The 25,788-nt window shown below is 40.2% G+C and overlaps 1 protein-coding gene across 2 annotated transcripts in view; it reads right to left on the minus strand.

Annotated features, from left to right (window-relative positions):
* SPATA13 (spermatogenesis associated 13) overlaps positions 1 to 20,229 on the minus strand; it is a 160,216-nt gene extending 139,987 nt beyond the window's left edge. For both annotated transcript variants that reach the window (XM_027815620.2, XM_027815617.2), the window contains exon 1: positions 20,137 to 20,229. In XM_027815620.2, coding sequence (XP_027671421.2) covers positions 20,137 to 20,214 — 78 coding nt within the window. In that variant the 5' untranslated portion in view covers positions 20,215 to 20,229. The remainder of the gene's footprint in view (positions 1 to 20,136) is intronic.
* Between the last annotated feature and the right edge of the window lie 5,559 nt (positions 20,230 to 25,788).

Raw genomic sequence — 25,788 nt, forward strand, 5'->3', positions numbered from 1 at the left:
CTGTGGAAAACCAGCAGTTACAGTTGCAAAGTGCGACTGAAAGCATACAGCAGGGACAGCGGTGGGAGATAACCGGCTACCCAGTGAAGGAGCAGCACATTCATGCTGCAACACTACATAGAATTTCTTTGCTTCTCTTATTTTGGGATGAATGTGTGCACCACAATGATGATCTTCACAAGTGGATTTTACTGCACCAATCTCTTATTCTAGTGCTTTATTATCGTATTCACTCATTAGCCATATGAGCTGGAGCTCAGTGGCATGCTACTGCTAATAGACAGCTTCTGGGCTAGAGGTGACATTAAAACTTACTCGGTGTGTCTAAAAGAACTATAGATTCACGCACATACAAACACTTCTGCACTTCAAGTCCAAACATTGCCTACTCTGTGTAGGTGTTTCTTTAATAAGCAGAACAGCATTATTTTCTAATACCCACAAATGCATCTTTATTGGTAAATTCTTCTAAAATTCTCTGACTTTTAGCCAGTAAAAGCAAAAAAGCTTGAACCATTTGATGTTCAAACTTTCAAAAGTCTTATTTATATTTCTCTTTTCAATATAATTTTTCTTTAGAACTCTGCCTGCATTTAAATTTTTAAAGAGGCAAAAGCAACCCAAATATAAGACTTCTTTAATTTTGTGTCAACTGAACTATTGCTTTTTAAATCAAATGATACTTTCAAGAAGTACCAGAAGCAGTTTCCAGAGTTTCTCATTTGACCTGAGAGCTAAAAAGTCAATACCTTACACAGTTGAACCCATAAGGATTTCATGATTCTTGAAGAAAATTCAAAAAACCATGGTCCTAGATACATTTGTAGACACAGTATCTCTAATATTATACATTTTGTTCCCTGAAACAAATTATGGAGCATGCATTTAAAAGGTGAACTTTACAAACATCTTAAACTGTGTAAGTTAGGACATATATTTAATCTGGATTTATTTGTTACTATACTACAAATAACCCATTTTCTGAACAGAAACTTTTTGTAAAATGTATGTTAAACTGAAAGCATTTTTTGCATTCCAGGTGACAGGATGCAAAACATTTTATGGCACAGCTGTTGGAAACAATAGGTTTCCATAATTTTCCCTTACATACATAATTTGTAAGCATATGTAAGAAAAATTAGTATTTCTAAACACTCTAGCTTCATCTTATTTCACTTATAGACTAATTCTTTTCTAGCAGGATATTTGAATAATACTTAGCTGTGGCTAAAATTTTTAATAACACTAATATGATTAAACTTGCACTATTCATGCAAAGAAGATAAATTATTATCTCCTCTGCATTTCATTCACAGAATTTTTCACTGGAAATAATTATCTATAAAAACAATAATTTTGTGTTGGAGTGGATATGATCAACTGTAGGCTAAGATCATCATATTTTATTATTATTCTATTTTATTAGATCATCTATTTTATTAGGGATAGTAAAATTTATGGCACATGTAAAATTTTTACCATAACACTGACAGACTATATTCTCAGTATCAGACTAAACTCTTCAACTACAGCTATTTTTCTCAAAGGAGCCTATGATTAAAGTGAAGGCCAAGTCTAATCAAAAGATCTTAACTAAAATGATCATGTGTTCAGTGGCCCTGTTAACCATAGCAGAATCTCTAGCTTTGGAAAGCCTAATGTATTTAATTTAAAGTAAACTCATAAAGGGTACATAGGTGCAAAATGTCTGTCTCCTGCAGATATACATCAAAATTTGCAAGCACTGTGGAGTAAACCAGGCTGTGGCTGCCAATTCCTGATGAAAACAAAATCATCACGTTAAACTATGTTTTAATACTTTCATTTTAAAATGAAAGGCCCCCCACTTCCTCACTGTAAGATCATATCATGGTCAGCCTTCAGGTCTACGCGTGCACACAAGGGCACTCTTCCTCCTCCACCTGGCTACCAGTACCACATCCTGTCCAGGGAGAGGACAGAAACAGAGGGATCTTCGTTCTGCCCTTGTACTCCGGTGATTCCTGTACCTCGTCATCCTCTACAGGCTGTTCCTCTCCCTCACTTCTCCTCCTGATTTAGATCTACTTCTGGCCCTCTTTTTTTTTCATCAAAAACGCTCTCCATTTCAGACTAGCTCCTTGTCCTTCTCTCTCTCTCTGATTATATTCCCACACCACACATCCAGGCTCTCTGCTTACTAATCCTCCGTCCACTCCTAATTCCTCACATCCTCTCTCTCCCCAGTCTCCCTATATTCTGTTAAACCTTTCCCCAGGCTTCCTCTTGACCCATTCACACTCTTCTATATCCCTGACATGGTTTATTTGTATCTACAGAAATACCCACCCAGTCATGTAAGCATCTAGGCAGGCAGGTAGGCAGGCAGACTGCATTCCTTTTAAAAGAAGGGAGACAGGTGCCTTTTTTAGCAAGCACATTGTTACAAGGGCAGTAGAGGCCAGCATCATGCTGTCTTCAGAAGTGCTCTGATAGTTTGCACATAATAGAAAAATGGAGAGATTTTAATGGGGGTGCAAAGTAGCACAGAGCAATTCAAAACTTGAATACAAGGAAGAGTAAGATATACGAGCTCAGCTCTGTGTCAGATTCATGAAATCATCTGCTGCCAGCTACCAAAGGCCAGAAGAACAGGGGTCCAGTCATCCAGATGCTCCACAGAGTCCAAAGCCCAGGTTTTCAAAATAAATCTCTTTAACTGAGAAAGGGTTACACCAAATTGACATGATTCGGTATCATTCTTCAGTTGTTCTTGCAGGAATGCTGGCATAAAATGGAAGCTTGCCAACATAAAGATAGATGACAGCAGGAGTTACTGTGGGCAGCAGGTCACATCCAAAGCAGACTCCAACATACTGCCAGAAATTGCTGCAGATAATGGGAAAGAGAGTCCAGCAGAAGTTGGGAAACTTTGGATTAGTGCTGTTTTCAAAGTAGGTCACAAGTTTCACTTCTCAGGGGAGGCAGCTCATGCATTTAACAAGATGCATACATTTTTAATCAGAACATGATCCATGGAAATATTTTGAGAAACACAAACCTCTGTACTCATTTGAAGAACATCAAGAGGAGGCTTGTCAAAAAAGACAATTCTTGTGACCCACATCTCAAACTTTCTGTGGAAAACCGGAAAAAATTGTGGATAAGAGACTTAGAAAGCCGATAGCTGGTGACATTCTTACCAATAGAAAATCCATTGGGTGCTATGGCTGGCACTTTCTCCAAGTCACTGTGTAAATCAAACCACTGGACAATCCAAATGTATGTCTTAGATCTACTGCTACTAAGATGACACCAAAGCTTCAGCACACAGATCTCCATTAGACTGTGAGAGGAAGAACTGAATACCCTGTGAGATATGGCAAGATAAAGTTGCCTGAAGAAAAAGGGACTTACAAATTCTACATTTCTAGATCATATATGACCAATATGGCTGCAAAAATATTTGGTAGATTTCAGGGACAACTTGGACATGGTGCCATCCCTGTCCCGGGCAACAATGGCCTGTGCTCACATCAAAGAGGCTTCGGTGAGAGTTCTCATAAAGGTAAGAAAAATATAATCACAGGGCACAGAATGAGATAATGTTTAGGCAATGTTTTCAAAACCTAATTCAATTGAACCTCTGAATGAGCATCTGGAAATAGGAAGGAGAGGCAATTTCACAAGGTCCTTCGAGGGCAGGAAATCGCTGATCTCAAGAAGTATATTGCATCTGTTCACGATTGCTGTGGATTAGGGTGAAAGAAGAACAAATGCTGCAGACAGTGTAGTTACTCTCTACAGGGACTGTTAATATTGCCACCTGAAAAATGCACATGGATCTTACTGTCAGTATCAGCAGAAGTTTGTACTTTCACAATGTATTCAGAAATTTGATGGAAAATATAAGGCTTTGGCTACTGTTGTCATAAGAGGTTGTCTAAAAGCAACAAAAGTACAAACTCTGTAGAAAGGTCACATAAATACAGTCCTTTAATTACAGGGAACAATTTCGCAAAGAGAAGTAGAAATGTCATTCAGTAAATTTACCAAGAAGCTGAGTATTTTCAGCGTGCTTTAAAAGTTTACTAGTACTGTAAAGCCAGTCACATAGATTTATCACTTCCTAGTATATGCTAAATAAAGGGATCAAAACCAGGTCCTCAAAACTTCATTAAGTACCAAAATCATGACCTTTAGGTATAGAAAAACCTCAGCCCATTGCTATGCAGAAATTAACAGTTATGCTGGGTTATAGCACTAGATTGGCAGAACATTTGTTCTGTTGATCCTTGTTGTTCTTCAGGTTTTTGTGTGGATTCCTAGGCTGAAGCCTTTTGTGCTGGTAAATAGCTTCAGGAGAAGAGAAAGGATTCAACAAAGGCATTTAGCATTTGAAGGAGCCTTTTCATTAGGTTATTTCCGAAAACAAAGAGAAGATAATGATACAGCTGGTGTTCACAGGATATCACGCTACTTTCTTCCTTCCTCTTGCTATTGTTTCAACCTGACTTGACTTTACAAAATGTGGGCACCAAGGAGAAAATAAAACCTGTGACCAATACAATTATCCAATCCCAGAATTATTCAAACTAATTGGATTCATATTTCATTTTCTTCCAAAAGCAGCAGGGGAAATGTTATTGTTTTGATGTTTTCTAATTAATGTCTGAGAAGTATAATGCCAGGAACAGATGCTTTAGAAACCTGTGACTCATCAGCTCTTCTCTGAAAAGCTAAACATGAGAAGAACTTAATGAAGAATTTATTTATACTGTTAATGTCAGAAAAGAATATTTCAGACGTTCTGAAACAAATCCAAGTTTCACATCTAGCAGCGTGACACATACAGATCTAACTGAGGAGCCAAAAAAGCAGAAGGAAAAACAAAAGGAACATTTTCTGGATGTCCCACGTTACCGGCTGTGAGGTGCTTCCCCCACCATGACCTCCAGCGCTGCATCAGCTCATTGCAGCTTAAGGCTTCGACAGAGAACGGGTAGCAAATGGCCTGAGAATTTAGGCTTGCACGATATGTTTAGCATTTTGCATGTAAACAATTACTTCACCTGCACTACATCAAGGACGCTTAGGAAGTGAGTGGGTATTTGGTTGGAGAGCTTGATGCAGCCTGGTACAAAGCAAAAGGTCATTTGCAAATCCTCCGTCAGATGAGTTTTCAACTCCCACACCGTGACCAGGGTCATTCTGATCTGTGCATTTGATTTGTGCCTAGCCCCACTCGGGATAAGAAGACAGTTTAATAGGGTTGAGAGAGCACATTTGAATTAATAATCTGTTTTAAGAGATCATCTGTAACTTGATTTGAAACAGCTATTTTTACAGTGTGGTGAGAGAGAAAGCTTTACATACTACATCTGTTTAATTTCCAGTATCCTCCATGCTTCCTGGCTTTATGAAAAAACAAATGCAGAAAAAAACAGAACAGCTCAAAAATAAAATGTGTGCTTATTCTTAACATTGGAAATAAAATTCCTGCAGAGCACCCATTCACAAAAAGCATCCAAAACAGTTCCTGGGGGGAAGTATTTCAGAGAGATTGTGATAAGCCATTAGATCCTACCGTCCTAGCCACAGCAAAACTTTATTCTGAGATTTATTGCTTTTAGTAGTTTGGTGCTTTTGTACTCATGTTCCTTTACTACACCAGTAGAGGTAAAGCACTGCAATGTTTAAGGATTCTGCTGCACTACTGGGCTGCAGCAATTCCCACCACAGTGAATCCAAATAACCTGCACTACAGTGATAGTTCAGTGGTCCAGTCCACAAATACTGAACCAACATATCATAAAGCCTGCTGCATTAAGGACAGCTGAAACCAGAGCTGGCTTAGCTTTATATGCCAGACTATATCTGTGACAGGAGCTGAGCCATACCCACTTTGGTGGGAAGCTCACATGTCATAAGTTCATAGCGCTGCACCTCCCCTGAAACAGGCTCTAAGTCTTCTTGAAGGAAATCTGTCTTTCAGGAATTCGTAGAACATAATACTGGATTGTTCTAAAGTAAGCAATATTCAGTAAGCTCTCAAAGTACACTTACAGAGAGTATGAATACATCTGCTAGCAAAATGCCTTCTCACCAGAAGTAAGCTGTCCCTTGATCTTTGCTATGTTCTCCACACTTTTCTAGCAATCTGTGCTGCAATTGCACTACTGAAGTGTCAGCTAGTTCTAAAGGTCATAGAGGGGGGAAACCCCCCACTAGTATCTTCCTTACAAAGATAAAATTCTGAAGCTATTAAAGTCATGAGGAGTTGCTACTGATTTTAATAGTTCTAGGATTTCAGTAATAAAATCTGCTAAGTTAATTGCATGTAGGTTCCAAGACTATTTTTCAAGTATTTTGTTCAAAAATAAACTGCAGAAAAGGTGCTTTACCATGATTTCACATACAGGTGTTATTGGTATAGACATTACGTTGAAGCTCAATAAAGGAAAAAGTAGATCAAATAACAGGGAAATTCCTAAAAACAAAGATCATGGGATAGTTTCTTAAAAAAAAAAAATATCCCTGACCCTAAGCCCATTTAAAATTACTCACAGAACAATATCCCACTCCCCATCATAGACAAGATCTTTTTGTCTCTAAACTAAATGAATTTGATGGTGGCTTGGATAGCAAGGGGGAAACATGATGATGCAGTCTGACTTTCACAAGAGCTCTCTTTGTGATCTAGCGGAGCTCTACTAATGGGAACACAGGCACCAGCCTTGCAAGGCCCTGAACTTCCAGCCCCAGGTGAAACAAATCTTGCTTACTGGGAACTAAATATATCTGACAGCTGTCAGACAAGCAGGTCAATAGCTTCTTCAGATCAAGCCTTGTTTTAGCTCAGGCAATTCCTTTCACAGCATGTCAAAAAATACAGCGGTCATTACAGAATATAAGCGGGAAACAGACCTCTAAAGCTTTGCTTACTGAATAACTTCTGTTTAAACTCAACTAGAATTATTGATTTGTAAATCTTCTGGGGCAGAAATCTTCACAACCATGAGGGTAACATCTAACAGAATGCAGCTCCATTATGAATGTATTTTGTGGATGGAAAGCATGGTATAGTGGTAACTAAATATTAAAAAAGATCTCTATGCATAGATATGTCAGAAAGCACCATATACTATCAAGGTCAGCATTTTTCCCCAAATGTTGTTGCCCCCTGGTATTGGTTTTACTGTGGTTCATCAAAACTCAGTCTGCAGTGAGGGGGGAGTGAATAGTGTATCAGTCCCTCTAGCTACACAAGTATGTGAGTCCTGCCCAATTTGTGTATTTCATTGCAATATTGTAATATTTAAGTTTTATCTTTTTTAGGCTGCAAACCGAGTAATGCTAGAAGTAGACCAGATGAGTTCCCATTTGCTTTCTTCTCCGTTATTCAACAGGTAATGTGTAAGTTTAAAACACAAAATGTGTTCTAAAACCAAGGAGTTTTAAGGTAGGGGATGACTCAGCCCCCTATACCAAAACAGCATCATCCCTGCCTACTGTGATGCTACCATTAACACAAATCTCTTATTTCACCAAGAGGTAAAACAAGACTCCAAATGCTGCAAATTGCTCTTGTAGGTTACTGCAGTAACAATGGCACAAGGGAATGGTCCATTAACCTCAAGGGGCTGCACTGACAGAGCTGAATCAAAACCAAAGGTCTTCAGGGCTGATGGTGCTGTAGGTTTCTACATCTTCCTCTCCCATTACTAGTTCCATAACTTCTGCTTCTTTTTAAGGTCTGAATTCACTTTTAAAAGCTTTTTAAATGTTCCATGACACTCAGGGTCAGAAGATGGTCCAACCAGGGCATCCTAAAGCTGAAAAAGACCATCCCTTTACCTGGAAGAAGAGGGTGGCCAAGATACTTATGAAGCCTTGTAAGCATGCATGCTTAAACCAGCTTCAGTGCAAAGGATTTGAAATTGCATTGCAGTTACTACATAACTTAACAGGCTGGTTCTGTGCTGCTTGCCTGACCATGCTGTCAGTAAATCAAGGAATACTGTGGTCATAATAATTTTAAGAGGATATATATGCACACCCATTCTGCATCTTTGGATTTAGACATTATCTCGAGGCTTCTGAAATACATCTTCTCCCTTTCTGCTTGTCTAAGAGAATATAGCAGCTCCTTTGTTATCTGCCTGTATCTGTGTTTTTGTTCAGGAAACAGATCCAGCTTGACTTGACATTGAATTAAATCTCAAGAGAGTGATCCAAAGCCGGGAAAGCTTCTCCCTGGATGTATAAGGCTTTAGCTTAGACCTCAAATGTCCAAAACACTGTATCCTTTCATCAGCTGAAATATTCAATGCTATGCCCATGAGGAGCCAGATAAGTTAATGACTGTCAGAGGGTGCCTTTCCCAGGTTAACTGCCCAGTTCAGAATCAAACCTTCCCTCACTCTGCTTTTAGCCATTTTAAAGGAGCTAAAATAATGAAAATTATCTGAAGTCAGAATTTTATCTTACAGGGTTAGACTCATTCTGACTCCCAGTCACAGTTGCTCTGCTTTCCAAAGTCACGTAACAGTAGAGTATCTGTTGGGTTTGGATGTGATGAGCTCAGTACATTTCTTGGAACCTGCTCATTATTGTATGAAGCATATGGATTTGAGAACGGAAAAGCTGCCAAGATACTGTAAGAGCTACCAACCATATGGGCATCCAATCCATACTGAACATCAGGTAATATTTGGAAAACTCAGATAATTTTTCATTCTTGCTGCAACTTTGCGCTACCCCTGCCCGGCACAAGAAATTAAAATACTTTGCAAATGCATCTCACTAATACAACTGTTCAGATAAACACCCATCTTTCTGGATCTGAGCCACATTACAGAGCTTTTTGAGATCCATATTAATGGTGATCACATGCTCTGCAGTGTATATCTGACCAAAGATAACTTTAACTCTTTTGTATTTGTAATAATGCTACTGGCCTTGGTGGAAACCTAATGAGGAGTCTGTTATATCCTCTAATAGTTTCTCTCAGCTAATAACATCTGCATTACTTTAGGCCGTAAGAAATAATTTTTTTGGAAGGATGAGTTTTCATGTGTCTGGGTAGACTTTAAAGTTAATTTCTTCACCAGTATTTGAAATAACTACTTTCTCTTAGAGAATCAAAACATACAGAGGTACTGGGAAACCCTAATACAAATATCAGAAAAGGTTAGGCTTTTACAGCAAATTTCCATAATCCATTATGGATTCACTACACACAGGCAGGCTGCAGTAAATTGTGCTGCTAACAAAAATGCAAAGAACGGTGAAAGGAACAAACAGAACTGCTCACAACGCAAGGACAGCAATGAGATCTCTAATTGGAGAAAATTAATTCCTCAGAAGAGTTCAGCCTGCAAGCTTGGATTCCAAGCTTTACAGTTTAAAGGCGGCAATTACAATATTCCAAGTGATTGAGGTTACTTTACTTGACCGATAAATGAAGCTTTATGTCTAAATTCTTCTAAATTATGGGTTCAGTAAGTTATAAACAGTTCCCTCCATTTAAAGCAAGAGTTATCTTGCAGTGAATGCAGTGCAACTGAGAGGAGGAGCCCAGCTTTCAAAAACAGCTGAATACTTTTCTGTACCCTGACTAAAGCTGGGCCTTTGTCCTATTGCTTTAATGGCTTTACTCTGGTTTTTCTTTACTTCAATGTGGTATAAATGATTCCCTCTTTCTGTTGAGCTTCGGGTGTAGAACTGGGCAGAATCTCAAAGTCTGGAGATCATTTACTAAACCTACATCTTTTCAGACTGGCTAAACATTGGCACAAACAAGAACATTAGTCACCATCATGACTAATGTTCATTAGTAACATTTTTAAGTTCCGAAACACAGCAGCTCAGATTATTCATCATCTTAGACAACCAGTCCTTCAGTTACTAGACAAATGAACTGTGCATTGCTCACAGGTAGAAATGTTATTCTCCTCCTGCTTTATAAATCTGATATTTGATAGTATCTAACATGGGATCTGGGAATGTTTCCCACCTCTTGCATCAAGGTCCATTCTCTGGCTGAGTACTGAGTGCTTGTTGAGATAAGACTCAGATGTATACTTTATATATATTATTTTAGATATGTATATATACAGATTGCTCCTTCAGGCCCTGAACTATCACATTACTTTCACTGGAAAAATATGAGTAGGTGGGATCCACTGCACAGTCCAGCATGTCTCCCTGTAAAGATGACTGAGGGACCAGGGCTTTTGGTACACGTGTAGAGCATGCCAGGCCCATAGTTTGGAAACAGCGATGACTCTGTCTAGTAAGAGAGGGCTAAGCACATACACAGCCCTTCCTAGTCTTCCTCCAGAAGTGAACATACTACGTGCTTCTGAACCTAAAAACTTGGTCCTTATGGATCTCCCTTAATAAGACTCTTTGGTCATTAAAACTGGTAATTAGTGACCACTTCAAAACCATTCTCTTGAAAAATATTGAGAAAAAATTGCAAAGATGTTTTATATCTTGTAAAAAAAATCTGTAGATATTCCAAGGACTCAGTAACTGAAGAGAATGAAGCGTGTTTCAGGATGGTTAATGTTTTCTGTAATTCAGGGACAAACCCTGGTCCAAAAACCTTTGAGATAATGGGCACTGGACCCACTGAGTGCTCTAGTTTCTGCAAAATACAGAGATTCATTGTGTTGAGGAGTCACTGGTTAATGGTTATAACAGCGTACAATACTAGTGTGTTACTGGAATAGCTAATCTGACTTTGTAGAAAGCAAACAACTCCTTCAAACAGCTGAGCCTGTCACTGCTTTCTAATATAATGGTAAAGGTCAAAATGGCAGCTTTTTAATGTGAAGAAATGCCTGGTTTAATGTCAAACCAAGGAAAGTATTAAACCCCATATACTTTAATACTCTTTACCAAAGCAAAGACTGCAGGCTACATGCAGGCACGTTACTGACCTCCCAAAATACAACTCCAGGGTCCTGTACTTGCAGGAGCCTTGTGCTGTCACCAGGGGAAGGAACTGGCCGCCCTAGTGTTAAATGCTGATGCAATACCTTGGCTTTCAGAGAGAAGTCAAATTTTGGCACCTAAATGAAAGAGAACGTTTTGAGAAGTGATTGTTTATGTAACTTTTGGTCTATGTAAATCTCCTGTTAATGCATTAGGACCTTAAAGAGGTTTAAATGGCAAAAGCTTCTCAGCTTATCTTTGAGCTTACAGTGTTCATCCAGAGCTTGGTTACATTATTGCCTGAAGGCTGGCAAGACAGAGAAAAGATAACAAGAAGTCTGTCATACTGCATGCTCTATACCCTGGGCTATGCACCTCTCACAGTTTCATTCATTTTATCTAGTGATTTATAAACTTTAAATGGAAAAACTTTTGTTCATTCCAGTTCCCTCTTTTAAACACTTTTTTTTTTTTCTTTCCCAGCACCATTTTGCTGAAAAAAGTGCCACATGAGCAGAGGCAGCAGAGCCCCTCCCTGCTGGAGGGCCCAGGCAGCACCAGTGGAAGGGTCCTAATTAGGGACCTAATTGGGCCCCCATTAGCTTTGTCCAGCCTGGAAATGAACCAACAGATAGTGACAGAGAGGTAAAACATCCCACCTTAAGATTGAGAAATAAGGAAAACAAGAAGGAATGAGTTTCTACTGGAGAACACTTGCTAAAAATTCCTCCTCATTTGTATGTAAATTCAGCGCTGCCCATGGCCCCCTGCCACTGCCTGGGTGTGAGGGACAGAGCCTGAAAAACTGGCACAAGCAAGCCTGGGGCTTGCCAGCAGAGGCCAGCATGTTGCTAGATAATGTTCAGAGGCACCAATTCATTAAATTCTGCATAGAGTCAAACAATGGGACTTCGAGTGTGTTTGACAAATATGTTGGATCCCTGCTTTGGTTAGGCTGCTCATTCAGTTTGGGTGCTGGAAATCATAGTGACAAGGGTGATCCAGTGTAACACCCTTACAGAGCTACTTCTTGATCACTGTAGGATGTAAATCTCTCTTCATGTACATTAAGAAAATACCCACTGCCATAATCAATGTGGTCATCTGAAACCCTCCCTTGGGAAGTACTAGGTGTTAGGATTTGATCACATCTAATTCAGAGACAGATAGGGCTGCCTAATCAAAAAGGACAGAGGGATGGATGCTTAAAAGCATGAAAGGAAGTAAATGGCATGGTCTTTCCAGAGAGCTAGATGTCTGTCTGTCACCTCTGTCCCTGAACGTGAAGCACCTACCTAAGGAAGCTATTCCACCACTCCTCTCTGATCACAGAGGACCCCACAGCCAGTATGAAGGAGACATTTCAGTCTTGGTTATGAAGGTAGTGAGACCTGAGGAACTCCATGCAGTATCCTCTTTTCCTAACCTTCAGGATCAGTAACAGCAGTGGAACCAGTGCAGTCTGATCCACGATCACATGTATAAACTGGCCAGTTTCCTTGGGAAGAGGTGAATATTGCTCTATGGAGACTCAATAACCACCTGAAGCTCACTAAGGCAAAGGATTATTTTTCTTCAGTTGTAAATAAAGATTTTTAAACTATACTTCTCTGTTTGGCTCTTAGGGAGGAGGTGTTGCCAGGGAACATTTTTTGTGAACAGCACTTTTAGGTTCAATGCAGCAGTCAGACACTGCTAAATATTCCTTGCTGCTGAGACCAGTTTTGAAAAGACCCACTGGGATTTCAAGTCTGATTAGAAGTTGCTGGCCTTATAAGAAACTTGGACAGAGTATAGCTCAGGAAATATTTCTACCACATTTTGTGGCCACATTGGGAGTTAAATGATGTATGTAATATGCATTTTCTCAGCTGCTCACCCCTGAGCACTTGAAGGTTGCTCTCCCTGCTTCAGAGGTTGCTGAAGTCCTTTTAAAGCAGCAGGTAAATCATTGTGATTTACAATATGGCATATTAAGATAAATTGACACATATTTCTTTAATGTCCCAGCTTGTGATGTGATACACAAGAGCTCTTATCAAAATTAAAAAATTAAACTGTCACCATTCAGAACTCTTTCAATGCCAGTTAATGTCATACAACCCTGGCTTCTGCAAAATATAAGGCTAACTTCAAAAAGAAGGGGGGGGGGGGGGGCGGGGCTGGACACAGTTTAATGCTCATGTTGCATAAACATCACACCAGCGTGCTCTCTTTAGAGGAACTCTGGGTCCCATTCATCCCTGAACCACCTCACTCTCATTTCTCACATCTTCTGTCATCTTTGAATTAAAGCAGAAAGCACTTTAGGCCTGGGACCACATCTTTCTATATTTTGTGAAGAACCTAGGATGCTTTTAGTTGCATGGGTATTGTATAAAGAGGAAAGAATTAGCACTGCTGTACAAGGAGATTTCAACAAGCTGCCCTAAGTTTGCAACTGCTCCTTTTATAATAACAATAGTGAGAAGAGCTGTTAAATAAGGCATAAAGTCTTTAAGTGAGTTATAAAACCCCAGTACTACTACAGTCACCAACTCACCATCTCAACGTCTACTCAGTATCTGCACTGGAACAGAAACTGAATCCCATGGGCAAAATACATAGCTGCTCTATCATTTCATAATGTATTGTCATCAAAATTGGTGTTTCACGTAAAGTAGGTTTATTCTTTTTGGTCAGAACCCAAAATATTTCTACAAGACAATTCCTAAACTTCACACATACACCCCTCTTCATTTTGGTGCTGTGTCATTGTATTTTCCAGTCTCCATACTGCTCAGATCAACACTTCTTTGTCTTCACCAAGGACCTTGCAATTCCCACTTGCATTTTACTGGGTTTCTAGGCATTCTCTCCAATGACAGCTTTCAGTTTCCATGTATTTGCTCTTCCCTTCCTATTTCTTACCCAGATTCATCTTACAAGACTACCACTTCTGACATTCTTTTCTAGTATCAGGCCAGTAAAGGGTGACTAAAGGTAGAGCTGATGTTAACTAGTAAATGCATGCATTTTGAGTTTAATATTTGAAATAGCACACATGCATCTGTATGTCTCTGCAGTTGTATTGTTTGCATATCTCTTAATAGATCTCCTGCACATTACACTTATCTGATTAAATTCTAAACTATTTAGAGGAAAAAATAGCTCTTGTCACTTGGGAAAGCAAATGTGATCAAACAGAAGTTTGACTTCACAGTTTGCATTTGACATCACCTTCTTGTATGCCTGCATTTGTGGTTCTATGATGGCGTAGTTAAACACCACAAAGTATAAAATAGATCTGGTCAGACATGAGAGTGTGAGTGCAGTTCAGACAGAGTAAACACACTACACAGGAGAGAGTTTAAGTTGTGCGGTGGTTTCACCCTTTTGTGGAGGCTTTATGCTGGCTGCAGGAGGACAAATGTTCCTTGATCTAGCATAAAAATGGAAATATGTAGACAAATTATACCTGATTGGGCATAAAGCCCAATAAAACAGATCTATCAGTGGTTTTGAACAAATTTGAATCAGCAGTAAATTTACATTAAATCAAAGCTTGGCTTCAGATGGCTACGGCATTTCTGATGAAACATGAGGATTTCTCAAGGCAGATTTACATACTGCCAAACGATAATGTTCATGACACTGACACATGCCCCCTTCTAGCTCTGTCAAATTAGGTCATTAGGTCCACCCATGTCCGGACTTTTCCCAGCACATCTCTCTGCTAAAAGATATGGACCAAAAATTCCCAAGCAAAATTTTCAGTTGTCCCTGGAACTGATTAATCGTCACCTCTGCCAATAGCACAGCTGTAGGAGACAAGTGTTGTCACAGTGGGAGGACTTTATCCCCTGCCCATGTAGTTCAAGACAATATACATGAACAGTAACACCACTGACTGATGCCAGTGGAGCTGAAAGGACTCAGACCAGATATATCTGCGAAAGGCATAGAAGGTATTTAGGTGTTTCTAATAACTGCAAGAAAATAGAAAGGTTTAAGGTCAACAAATAATCCTGACAAGTTCAGCTGGAATCCTCGGATACGTGGCATAAGCACTGACAGAGGTATAACCAGTCTTGCTTGGTACTACGCTGATTTCCAGAGCAAGACATGCTGTGAAAGGGTCAGCACAATACGGTAACTGATTTTCTTCCTTTCTCTTTCCGTTCTAAAACTTTAACCAATAAATATGTTCTGGCTCGGAATACGGTAAGCACTGGAGAAGGGATACATCTTTATACCCATAAAAAGCCATTGTCTTGTTTTAAACGATATTTAAATGACCTTTTTTCATTTCCAGCAAATAAGCATAGAAATCAGTTTCAATATCCAGTCAGACAACACAACAAACTCTCAGGATTTTGATCACCAACCACTTGGAGAAATGAGCACAGAGGGAGTGCTTCCCAGCAACTACTTACAGAACTGAACAGTGCATGAAGGAGTCGGAGAATTTCAAATCTCCAGTAAGGTACTTAAAAGTAGAGGTGATACACTTGAAAACAGTAATGGTAAAATTTATCCAGTGATTTGACACAAATAGCTTGCCCAGTTCTAACCAGTACTGTCTTATAAGTGAAGAGACATTTCCTTATGGGAATTACACCACAGTTTAGCAGCTTTCACTTTATCCTGTCCCTCTCCTCCGTCTCTCAGTTTAGCTGCTATCAGGAAAAAGCTGAGAAGTGTTGTCACAGCAAGCCATTTGAATGAGTAGCATACAGAAGTGAGAGAGTTGTAATCAACAGCCCATATAAAATGTAAAAGACTTAGAGCCAGTACAGCTCAGAGGAAAACCGAATAAATTACTAGAAACAGCCTCTAGTGAAAATACCCATCCTGAACTTTCCATGTCTTCAGTGCAAAGACGAAGGATCAACATACACAAGCAGAGCTGACCCAGAGCAGTTTCGATTTTATCGTGCTGCTCTGTATGTTGTTCATTTGCTACACTGCAAATAATGGTCCCTTTTTGTCACCACAAGAACAATAACAGTGACACCAAAATGCTTCTCATGCCATTCAGTGCAAGTCACTGCAGTAGTTTTGTTCCGGCCTCTACTTAATTCTTCTGTCCTGATGGCAGCAATATTTCCGTGGTTCTTCTCCCTTGTTCTGAGTTGCACAACTACTTTGTTTACAGCTTATTTCTTCTGACTGGAAACAAATGACCCCAGTGAGGCACTCCAGGCCTTTAAAATTCAGAGAACCCCAGATGAAGCTCTCACAGGGAAGGAGATGTTTGCTACCATCTGCTGGTGAACTAGACTTGGGGCTCAAACGTGGATCACAGACTTGATTTTCTGCATTACCTGACCGCTCAGCAAGAACCTGCTGATCCAAGCAGCTCCTTGGACTAATACTAATGCAAGACCTTCTTAGATTCAGCCCTAGAGTAATCCATTGCAGCATGTACCACAGACACTGCCCTCTGCCTGCACTCACCTCTCTCCCAGGTGCCATCACATGAAGATGACACCTGTCATCACCGCATTGTCCTTCTGCTCATGGTCTGCTCCTTTGCTAGAGTGCCCTAAATCCATAGATTAGCCGGTTTCTTTTTGTACTGTATTTACCACTACAGTTTTTGACACTGGGGGTGTATTTAGGCACTACCACAACAAAGTAATAACAAACTGTTCACTAACGTGCACTTACTCTTGCTGAACAGGGCAGGCAACTGTAGCTCCATGTAAATTTAAACCAGGTTTCTAAAACAGCAGCACGGAAGGTTATTCTGACCCAGAAAAGATGTGTGCTGCCACCCACTTCCCACACCTCCCATCCTGCATCCCCACCAGCTCTTCACAAGCAGAAGCACTGTATTCAACTTGCTGCAGAAAGAAAACAAACGACTAAGCTCCCAATTTTTCTGGTTTTCTTATCACAGATATTGCTCCCTCCATAGGATTTGAACATTGTTCCCCCATCCTTAGGGAGGAGTTTACATCGTTATTTCTTAACAGCCTTTCAGACAACAGGTCCCTGCCCCAACGGCTGTAACTGCTAGGGAGAGAGAGCCATTGTGCAGCTTTTGAAAGTTGGCAACATGTTCGGGTCAGGCTCCAACTGCCTGCAAAGCCACCCCTAGCTTATTTATCTATCCATGTCAGGGAGATAAAGCAAAGCATCAACTGGCAAGAAAGCCCCAAGTTAAGTTGATCCTGTCAAGTGAATTTCATGGCTTTGAATAGAAAGCCACAAACCAGCAGTTTTTGCTGCTTCCTCCCCCGTACAGTTCAGACAGGATTCAACAAAACCAAAACACCAACGGTAAGAGAAAATCAATAGGATTCAAGCATAGCTAATCCTCAATGAGTGAGTACATTTTGTAACTAAATCTGCTTGTACCCTGTGAATTTGAATTGCATTCATCTAAGTAGCAGGTTGTCGATTCACGAGTTAGGAAATGAATGGTGACAGTTCGTGGGTATATCAATAGCTGCATGATCTTGTTACCTATTCTTAAAACCAGGTATAGGACACAAAGAGGCACAAGACTCCCTGAACATTAGTAGCAACTGATTGAAAATGCAACAGTAATTCATGTGAGTGAAACCTGAAAAGGCCTTTGAAGAGGGGCTCTGGCCAAGCTGATACCAGCCACGGTCTGATTTGTGTAACCCACACATATCTCAGAGTACTCAACCCACTGCTGACCAGCTCCATGTCTGTCAACAGATCGAGAAGTACAAGCAGCCTGTTCCCTAAGGAGCAGGGAAATGAGCGGAGGCAGCCTGACACAGAGAGGTGAGAAAGAGCAGCCCAGTCCCCCTCTTCCATATAATAAAGATGCTTATGGTTTATAATAGGGTTGCTTCTTGCTTTGGTTATCAAGCACTGGTGCCTATGCGAAAAGGCGTGTTTAACTCTGAGAATTTTGCACTGATCAACAGCCTTTTCAGCTGTCACTTCCCTCTAGTTGTCCCCTGTATCCATACCCTCCCCTACATCTAATTAAATTAGCTTTTACAAAATGATGTTTTGACAAAAGCACCACGCAAGACTCATCTGCTGGTCGTGCTGTGGCATGTGGAAAAGCAGAACAGCCCAGCATTATCTGCAGGCTTGGCCACTTACTCTTGATAGAAGACTCAGCAGTCTGAAACTAGATGTCTCTGTCCTCCCTCCTTCAGCAGTGATGTGACTACTTTCAGCTTCAAAGGATTTAAATTCACTTGCAGTACCAGTGCTATTCTGGCTGATATAAGGACACAAACAAGGTAAGGTTGCAGGGAAACAGTGTCTTTCATTAGCCTTCTGCTGTCAAAACGGAAGGCTTCTGTGCCTGAAACCTTGTTGGATTTTTCCCACTGTAAGAGCTGGTCAATAAAAAAATTACCTCCTTCCACAAAGCTTTCATTAAACTATGCGTTACTTATGTAAGCTGTACTGCAGAGCCATCTCTTCTGCTGTCTTGGCATCCCATCTTGGTTTTCCATACAATTGTGCCCAGTTTCTCACATATATTTTACTTAGTTCATCAACAAATGTACTACGTTTCCACAAGTTGTACTATACCACAGTTTCTTTCAGCTTTTACTTTTAAGAATGTGCTCATGTTTGCACATTGCATATATCAAATACTTGAAATTATGCAAATAACAGAAGACCTGGAGAACTGGAAACGTGTGCCAGGATGCACTTTTCAGTACCTGCCAGTTTGTTCCAGAGGGATTTACTACAATGTACTTGTGTCTAACAGCCCTCAGTGACATAATAAATGAACACTGAAATGCAGTACCCAGCTGGGTTATGTTCACATTCATGTTTGCTGTACCAAGAGCTCATGAGCCAGGGTCAGGTAGGAACACTGCAGCATGGTAAAATCCAATATCCTTTTCCATTTCAATACCTATTCTAAGTGCCTTGCAGCCTAAAGGCACTTTGCCTAAGGACTTACAACTCTGATATGAAGGCAGAAAAATCTTTAACACACCATTAGCAAGCATAGGTAAGGCCGCTTTATGTCATGGTGAAATAATCTTTTCATTACCATTTAGTGAACAGGCATGTTTGAGAAGGTAATTTTTCCTAATAAATGGGGAAACCAAAGCAATATCACCATAAACTCTCCCACACAGAGACATTGTCCAATAAAATGAATTTCATCTGAATTTTACTCCAAATATACTTTGCCCCAGTAGATGGTGGTTTATTTAGCATATGATGCTACAAATAGCACAGATCTGGGCTGAGGACACACTGTACCAGGCCCTTTAAAGACCTTCTAATAGAAGCTTCTGGGCAGTGCTTACCTTACAAGTCAAGAGAAAAGACAGGTCCCAGACTGAGAAAACAATATAGCAAAGATACAACTACTTATGCATCATCATAAATCATGAACATTTAAAGCAAGAAGAATACCCTGCTCTGCCACTGTATCTAGTTATTCATAATTGTCTCACATCTGAAAGGCATAACAACAGAGATGAGGTTCCTACAGTAACTGCTCTATAAGTAACAGACTCTAAAATGAAGTTTTTAAAGCAACACTTAGAAGATAGTGGCTCAAACTGCACTATAGTGAAAGCACACGCTCACTAGAAGAGAAAGGCAAGGCAATGAACCTGGTCCCATCTCATCCTGACAATGCTGGTCTCTTCACAATGAGATGGGAACATTTGTCTCAAGGAAATGAAGATCTAAACTGAATTGCTGAATGGGAGAATGAGCTGGTGTGCAAAGCATCTCTGGCTTCTGTTACATTTTATCACAAACCCATGGCAGGTAAATTATGCATCTAGTGGTTTTTTGCTTCAAGTCCCTTATCATAGGGATGCAAATTTTTCTAATTTATCATACCTTGGCACAATTCACAAATCCTTGCAAACCCTAAATTATCTAGGAAGCTTGAAAGCTTTCCCCAAACAGTGTCCCTTCCTTACAGAAACGAGTAGCTTGTGTTTATATATATCTCTGAATTCACTGTTAATACAGTGGCTTTTCCAGACCAGATTGAAGGTGACTGTGAATTTGGCTACTTTAGAAGTCAAAGGAGAAAAGCTTTAAAAGGCAGTGAATAAGCTGTTCTCTAGAATCAGATCCATTTAGCCTAACTCCAACCAGTCATGCATATGCCACTTTGTGGTGCAGTTTGCTTAAAACATTATTACTCCCCTTCAGGTTTTGGAAACACAGCTTAAGATTGGGAAAACAGTTTAGATACTCAGTTTACTGTGCCATCAACCTTTTTACATGATGCATATCTGAGCTTACCTTCCACGTGACGGAGGGGCAGGCTGCCAAGGTGAAGGTAACTTTCTCTGTCACTACATTGAAGGTCACACGAAACATGGTTTGTACTCCAGTAGCCTCAGACCCAGGGTAGAAATCTTCAGTGACGGTCACACTGCTCACTTGTGTACATGCTGCCGGGCTCCTGTCATACTGCACTGTACATTCAGTAAACCCATAACGTTATGATTGAAGCTGAAGCCTGAAACAGCTGTAAGGGTCCAGCTTTTCCCAGCAGCCTTGCTCCTGTGTGTCAGAACTAATCAGATTAGCTGGTTTTACTTGTCTGAGTTGGGACTAACAGGTTAGCAGAACAGTTTGGGTGGGGGAAGGGAACAGTAAATAAATTAAATTAGGGCATTTACTAAGCAGCTGAGATTTCCTTCCTGCTCTCCTTTGTTTCTTTACAGAGCTCACACAGAGCCAGGACAATGCACCACAAAAACGCAGCTTTGTTTTAGAGCAGTTCTTTGTATAGGAGAATTTCTCTAACTTTGCCTTCATTTGATTCGTTTTTGGTTGCCAGTGATCAGCAAGAGGAGAGCTCTTCCAGAGCAGCCTGGATGTCATGCAGATAAACAAGTCTCAGACAGAAAAGGCATGTATTGTGTTTTTTTCATCCCACACTACCCGCCAAGGCAACACACTGGCAGTGCCAAGGGATCAGTCACACGATCTGCTCTGCACAGTACTAGATAACAAGATTCACAGATGGCCTAATCTGGAGACGAGGGCAAAAGGGTCAGAGCAACAGGACAGGACAGGAAAGGTACCACTTTATGATCCTCAGTCTGCTTCAGAGTACTTTTTCCATCTCTGTTACAAATTGAGGCAGATCTACCCTCATAGGAAGGAAAATTCCAAAGAATGAAAAAAGGGAAATCAAGTGGTATAACACCCACCATTAACAGTGGTTGACTGGATGCATAGACTGTGCCGCATGATGCAGGAGATGCTGCATGTGACAGACGCTTCCCTCATGAACAGAGAAGATGCAGTCAGCTCTGACTGTTGCCATCACATATAGTACCAGAAAGCAAAGAATAGACAGTTTGGGTAACTTGTGTCTTTCTTAAAATAGAGTTCATCAGTCACCTAATTTCCTCCCCTGCCAATGGAAAAAGATAGGTGGGATCAACTGCCTTCTGAACCTGCCTCCTTCTCACTACTGGCTAAAGAGAAGGAGCCTATGTATTGACATGTTGGAAAGCTGATGTGACTTGAGGTTAATACCTCCCTTGAAAACTTCTGCCGATTGTTAAGACTGGTCTGATCTGTGACTGTAGATAGATGTTTGCTACTGAACGAAGAGGCCATCAAAACGTCCTGAGTATGTTTCATGTCAGTAACTGTACCATGAGTAATACATTTGCAATGTTGGAAAGAGGCCAGACTGAAACGTCTTTATTCTCGCCAATGAATACCTACTCATACAAAAGTTGCACTGACACTGGTCAGATTAGACATACAACACACCAAGGGGAGTAGTATGTTGACAATATGACCCTGTAAGAATTCATTTATTCTAATAATCTAATTCTTGTGGCCCAGAAGAAGCTATGCACCATGCAAAAATGAAGGAACATCCCAAACCTTTTGATGGCAGCATACAGCTGGATTCCTGTCCATTGGTGTCTGCACTGGCAGAACCGAAGCCCAGAGTGCTTAAAGGGCACAAAAGCCACATCATAAACCCATCATTCAAAATCCTAACAAAGCAACCCCATAGCTCTGTTCCCAGCATCAGGGTCTCTCCCAAGAAGGCCAACAAATCAACAAGCCGGTTCCAATTACCTTGGATGTGAACAAGATGAAAAAGGGGAATTTTGTAGGAAGCCCACTCTGAACACAGGCATACAGATCTGATGTGCACCTTTAAAGGACAGAGTGATATGTGCTGTTACTTTAAGCCAGGACTGACTGGACAGACAGAAATCATCTGTTTGCTGGGATTATGTTGTAACAGGGCTTTGTTATTTTCATAAAGAGAAAATAAGATTCAGCTTCCTGTAAAAAAAGTAAATTGATAGTAACATATTTGTGTGTTTTCAAAAAGACTAGCACACACTGAAAGGAGTTTCTTCCCTCTCCACAACTGATTTCCTACAGTCTGCTTTCATTTACTTGTCTATTAATATTCTTTTAGGACTATTCAAGGACCAGTTGATGAAGTGTAGGCAAAATAATATGAAGTATGTTCTTGCCCTAACTTTATAAAGGCTACATTTTTTCTGTTATTTAAAGTGCAGGTTTACTGAGAAGCTGAAGTAGAATGTTTCCTTTGTGAGAAGAGATATGTTTCTGAGATGGTTTCCCTGTATACTGTCTTCCAAGTGCCAACAATGTTGTTGTTCCTATGAGATACAGTAATTGCAGAAAGCGAGGCTCAGGTTGAGACAGGTTCTCTGGTAGTTTGTGCCACACTGATAGGAAGTTCTGGAAATGAAAATCCGTAGCATGAAGACAAGTAAGTTTTAGGCTGATATGGTCTTAGTGCCTACTGTGCCTTGTAACTCCAGAAAATGATAATAATCAGGGATCAAGGTCATTACAGATGCATAGCTTGTTGTAACTAATTCCCACTTCCCAAGAAAAAGAGCACAGGGCATGTTAATCCGTTTTTGGAAGAAGAAATGGAAATTGAAGGTGGTCCCTGTTTCAGATTCAATCTGTATGATTGAGATCCAAGATATTGCTACAAAGAAAAAGCAAAAGTATTTACATTTATATAATATTATCCACAGATTACTTCTGGAAGTAGTTTCACTGCATAAACAAATAGGATTGGGTTCATAATAAAATGACAAATGTATTTTGTTCTGGAACTGTTAAATTTGTGAAGTGCCCTTGACATGTAACTTATTGCCTATAGTACCTGTTCTTCGTAATCATTTTCCAACTGTCTTACCTTGGATCTCGATCATACAGATTGAATCTGAGACAGGGACCACCTTCAATTTCCATCTTTGCACAGCGAAACACCTAGCACAAGATCATCACCTCTGAAAAGGGCTACTGGACATTATCACGGTAAGAAAAACAAAGGGAGGGCCCAACATATGAAACCTCCAAACTAGATGTCCAGCCAAAACTATATACCTCTTCCTCCTCTCCACACTGTCCTTCAGCTTCCCCCTGTTCCTTTCTCTCCTCTTTATGATCTATATCTACTTTTCATGTCTTGTAACCATTTGCACTGTAAGCTCCTCAGGGCAATATTTGATTTGTTCTACATACAGCACCAAAATTATGCCTGAGTACTAGCAGAGTCTCTTGAGCACAAATGCACTATAAATTCAGAAATTCAACATTAGGAAAAGCTCATACTGAGATCAGTCAGCCTGAACTACTACCTGAAAGTATTTAGAAAAAGTTATTTCTCGGACACCCTTTCTCCTGTTAATCCAAAGACATGCATAATACACACGTTTAAAACAAATACTATTTTAATATACTGAATACACTGACTTAGCAAATTGTGTAGGAGATTACAACTGGGAGCTTAGCGATGAATGCTGTTTTATGGCATACTCAGAAATAACCACTATCGATTATTACTTCTCTTTCCTTCACCTACAACCTATGTGTGTCAGCATGGATTCTGTCCTTCCATGACACCCCACACTTGTCTTCCTTCCCGAAGAAATGAGCTGATCCAGAAGAACATCCCAATACAGCAGCAATTGTAGGTATAGTTTTTGAGATCCATCCAGAAAGCCAGAGTTCCTATCAATCTTAGCATGCCACAAAGCTTAACTGAGACACTGATGTTTTGTGCTAGTACCTGCTCCCCCCATAGACAGATGTGGGTTTTATTCTGTGAAATATATGTAGGATTGCACCTTGATAGTGTCTTACAGACAAGCAGTGTGACTATTCTCCAGAGTTAATGTTATAATAGCAAAGTAAGTTGTGAATAGCAGTGGACAGACTTAATTAAGGTCTTATCCCAAACACTGATTCGAAGCCAGACACACACTCACACAGAAAGCACCACCTGCAAACCACCATCACAAATTTCCAGGCTGCTGTCAGATGAAAGAAAGTATAAATGGAAGACAGGCAAAAGCAACGTCATCTGCTTTCTGTTGGTGTAAGGTTTGTTTGTCAAATATAAAGGGCAGACCTCATAGCAGGAAGGGTATTTACAAATCCCAATACCTCATTTTATGAATCCGATCATGAGACACCTATATTGGGCTAGCAACAAATTATTGCACATCTTCATATCACCTCAGAAAACACATAACAGGGACCGGTGCATTTTGATTGCTAGTCAGCTTGGGTAAGTAGAATTTCAGGTTTCTTTTATCCTTGTGGACATTACCATTAGCTCTCAAGTGTTTTGCAGGTCTGTTAGCCTAACATCTCCCAGCTGACCTAATGGAAAATGGCAGTTTCCACACTCCCTGTGCTTTGAAAATACATGGTAAATCCTGTCTCAATAAATTTCCCATCTCTTTGGATTTGGTTAGCATTTGTTAGTATATATTTAAGGAATGATGCCTGAAAACTCTCCCCTAAGCATCTTAAAACCCTGTAAAATCAGTTTTGGTTACTACAATACAGTGGATCAGAAAAAGACACAGAATCTAAATGAGAATCTGCTCTGTGGCTCAGAGCTGGACTTTGCAAGGAAGATGGTGTGCCTGCTCCGTTATCCTGCTTGCCCTGCTGTACCAGGCATTCCTGCTTGGAACGAAAGGCTTTTGGAATTCAATAGCTCCTTCTGGTGGTCTGAAAGAAAATGCTTGGTTACAGTCGGCTCACAGTAATGTAGGATTGATGCGTGATTCATTCAGTAATCATCTATGTCAGTAACAGCTAGAAGTCATGCCATGAGTAAATCATTAAAGTTATGATTAAAGAAACGTGCCATGCCAGCTATATTCTATATGCATGTCATAAGGAGACAAGGTTTCTAGGAAATTCCCCTTTCTTCCCATTCCACCACAATACTGCTGTGAATTTTCCTCATAGTGAAGGAAAGAAAAAATGTGACAGGTTCCCATACAAATAACAGCAGGGCTTTAGCTGTGGGATGAGCACGTCAAACTCATGTGAAGGTGATAGAATGAAAAGTGACAGAAGTCACAAATTCTGGGCTACTGGCCCAGCAGACTTAATAGAAGTCCTTAATGAAGTATTTGGCAAGGCACATCTCAGAGCCAGTGGCCTGATTTTGAAGGAATGATCAACTTGTAAGAGAGGGATTTGACCCAAACCTTGATGAAGACAGAGGGACATTCTCTAGCAATAGGAATGCGCTTTTGGTCAGACTCAAGGACACCACCTTCAAGGAGGAAGAATGCATCACAAAATCTCTGAACAATAGACCTTGCAACACTCAAGAGCTTTTGTATTTTTCTTTTTATCCTCAGATTGTCCAGTGTTAAGACAGATACTATCAACTTTTAGGCCCACCTCTTAAAGAGTAACAACCACACAGCATTTACAAGGAATGCATTCTGTCGTAGTCAATCTCAGTAACATTACATCATTCTCCAGTTATCCAAACAAAACATTTCCTTGGGATTTATAAGCAGCAGTCCCCAGCTTTGTTTCTAAATGGTGCATTGTTGTTAATTTTAAAAAATCACTGTCAGGACTCTACAAACCTGTTTCCTATCTGAG

This window comes from Falco cherrug, chromosome 2 (assembly GCF_023634085.1).
Source record: "Falco cherrug isolate bFalChe1 chromosome 2, bFalChe1.pri, whole genome shotgun sequence".
NCBI lineage: Eukaryota > Metazoa > Chordata > Aves > Falconiformes > Falconidae > Falco > Falco cherrug.